Raw genomic sequence first — 1,828 nt, 5'->3', positions numbered from 1 at the left:
CGTCGTTACCTTGTGCTCCGCAGGGCAAAGTACTAAGTGTGATGCAATCTCGACGTCCTCGGCGCAGGCAGATGGAAGCTGCGGCTTACAGCCTGCACTCCGCACAGCGTTGATGGTAAGCTGCCCCTTCCCCGGAACAGACATTAGCAGCGCTGAAAAGAGAAGAGCAGCCCAGTCAGCGGATGGGGCCCAAGGAGCCTTCTAGCGGCCAGCCCCAAGACTCTCCAGGCACAGGTGCAGGTCGCGTGGGCACCACGTGCCCGTCGGACACTCTGCGACGGCCACGAGGCATGGACAAATCTTGTCATTGCTCGCACTGGGCAATTGTCCTTGGAGCCAGACAGGGGGTGTAGAAGGGCTGCAGTCGCTTTCTTTGTGTCCAGGGGAAGCCAGTGTGGGCCTCTGCCAGCACCAAGCTCCCCACTGTGTTCAGGTCCTCACCTTCTTGTCAGCCTGCTGGATTGTGCGCTGGACGGCATCAAGGGGGAAGCCAGAAATTCCCCCCACTGGGCGTCTCCTTTTCAAAAGGTTGTTGGCAAAGAACTATGGGAGAGAAAAGAGGGGGATCTCATGAGGCCAGAAAGGAAAGGAGCATCCGTGGCAGGAGCCCTAGCTCTTGAGGAAACTCACCAAGCAGAAGTGGTGGGCACAGAGCCCACCATTGACAAATGTCTGCCCGCAGATATCCGGGTCGACCTGTGCCTGGCGGCACAGCATGCACACTGCAGAGGAAGGAGAGAGCAACCGTGAGCAGTGGTGAGCACCTGGCAGGGCTTGGTATCCCTGGAAGACGTCCCCAGGGCCTGCTCCGTGCCTGCTGTGCCAGCTGAGGGGCAGGGCTGGAGGGGGTGGAGGGGAAGGCTGCTTTGCAGGGCCAGCAGTGCAACCCAAGCTGGGCCCCATGGCCAAGGAGCAGAAGGGTCCTGCTGAGGTGCTGGGAAGCCCCTGCCTGCCCTTTTCCCCCCTCCCAGTCTCAGGCAGACCCCCAGCAGTGGGAAGCCATGCACAGGGATATGGTGCTCTCACCTGGATCCCCAGAGTTGGGGGCCTTCTTATTCCCTTTGGACATGTTTGGCATTGACAGTGAGAAACAAGAGAATCAGTGCTCTCTCCACACCTCACCAAGCCGCACTGAGCACAGCCCCAGCCCAGTAGCCTTAGCTCTGCTCCCAGCCCCGCATGTCACAATGGCCGCTCCCTGCCACCACTGTGACATCGCGGTTACCATGGTGTATGGGCTGATTTGTCCCAGTTCCATGACTAACGGGGTAGATCTGTACGTCCGGGTAGGGGGATCAGGGAAACAGGGTAGAGAGATGGGGCTCCTCAAAAATAACAGTGGAAACGATCCGAGGAGAAACAAACTAATTTACTAAACAAGGGGATGAAATGCAAGATAACACACTACCATGCAATATAATACAGTACAATTAGAATTGCAGCTAATAAATGCTCTCAGATATAATAAGAGTGTCCAAAATTGAAGGCCTTCCTCTAGCGCTGAGACGTGCATTTGGGTTGAGCAGCAGGGAGGAGAGCCTGGTTGCGTGACCGCGCCAGGGGCTTTATCTCCTCTCTGAACACAAAGTCCTTTTGGGGTGTGCAGTTCTTCTCTTTTGGGACAGGTACCCAGAACAGGAGAATGAACTCTTTAACTCTCAGTGCACCACATGATGTTACGGTGTGGAATACTGATAACCCAAAATCATAAAACCATGACACATGGTCACCACCTCAGAGCGCTGAGGGTGCAGCACTCACGTGGGAGGGATGGTGGCTTATGTGGGCAGTGCAGAGTGCGGGGCCCAATGCTGCCAGGAGCAGGAAG

The 1,828-nt window shown here is 56.3% G+C and overlaps 1 protein-coding gene across 2 annotated transcripts; it reads right to left on the bottom strand.

The window, feature by feature from the left end:
- Positions 1-364: 364 nt before the first annotated feature.
- Positions 365-1,115, bottom strand: LOC107306507 (PHD finger protein 7-like). 2 transcript variants are annotated; one of them, XM_015849745.2, is made up of 3 exons: positions 1,027-1,115; positions 631-722; positions 365-543 (listed from the first exon to the last, which is right to left on the bottom strand). In XM_015849745.2, the coding sequence occupies exons 1-3, from the start codon at positions 1,076-1,078 to the stop codon at positions 430-432; spliced, it is 258 nt and encodes an 85-aa protein (XP_015705231.1). In that variant the 5' UTR covers positions 1,079-1,115; the 3' UTR covers positions 365-429. The 2 variants fall into 2 exon arrangements, with proteins under 2 accessions (XP_015705231.1, XP_015705230.1); XM_015849744.2 differs by lacking the exon at positions 1,027-1,115 and having other exon boundaries at positions 631-1,008.
- Between the last annotated feature and the right edge of the window lie 713 nt (positions 1,116-1,828).

The sequence above is a fragment of the Coturnix japonica genome, chromosome Z, assembly GCF_001577835.2.
Source record: "Coturnix japonica isolate 7356 chromosome Z, Coturnix japonica 2.1, whole genome shotgun sequence".
NCBI lineage: Eukaryota > Metazoa > Chordata > Aves > Galliformes > Phasianidae > Coturnix > Coturnix japonica.
This window is presented reverse-complemented; position numbering and strand designations above follow the sequence as displayed.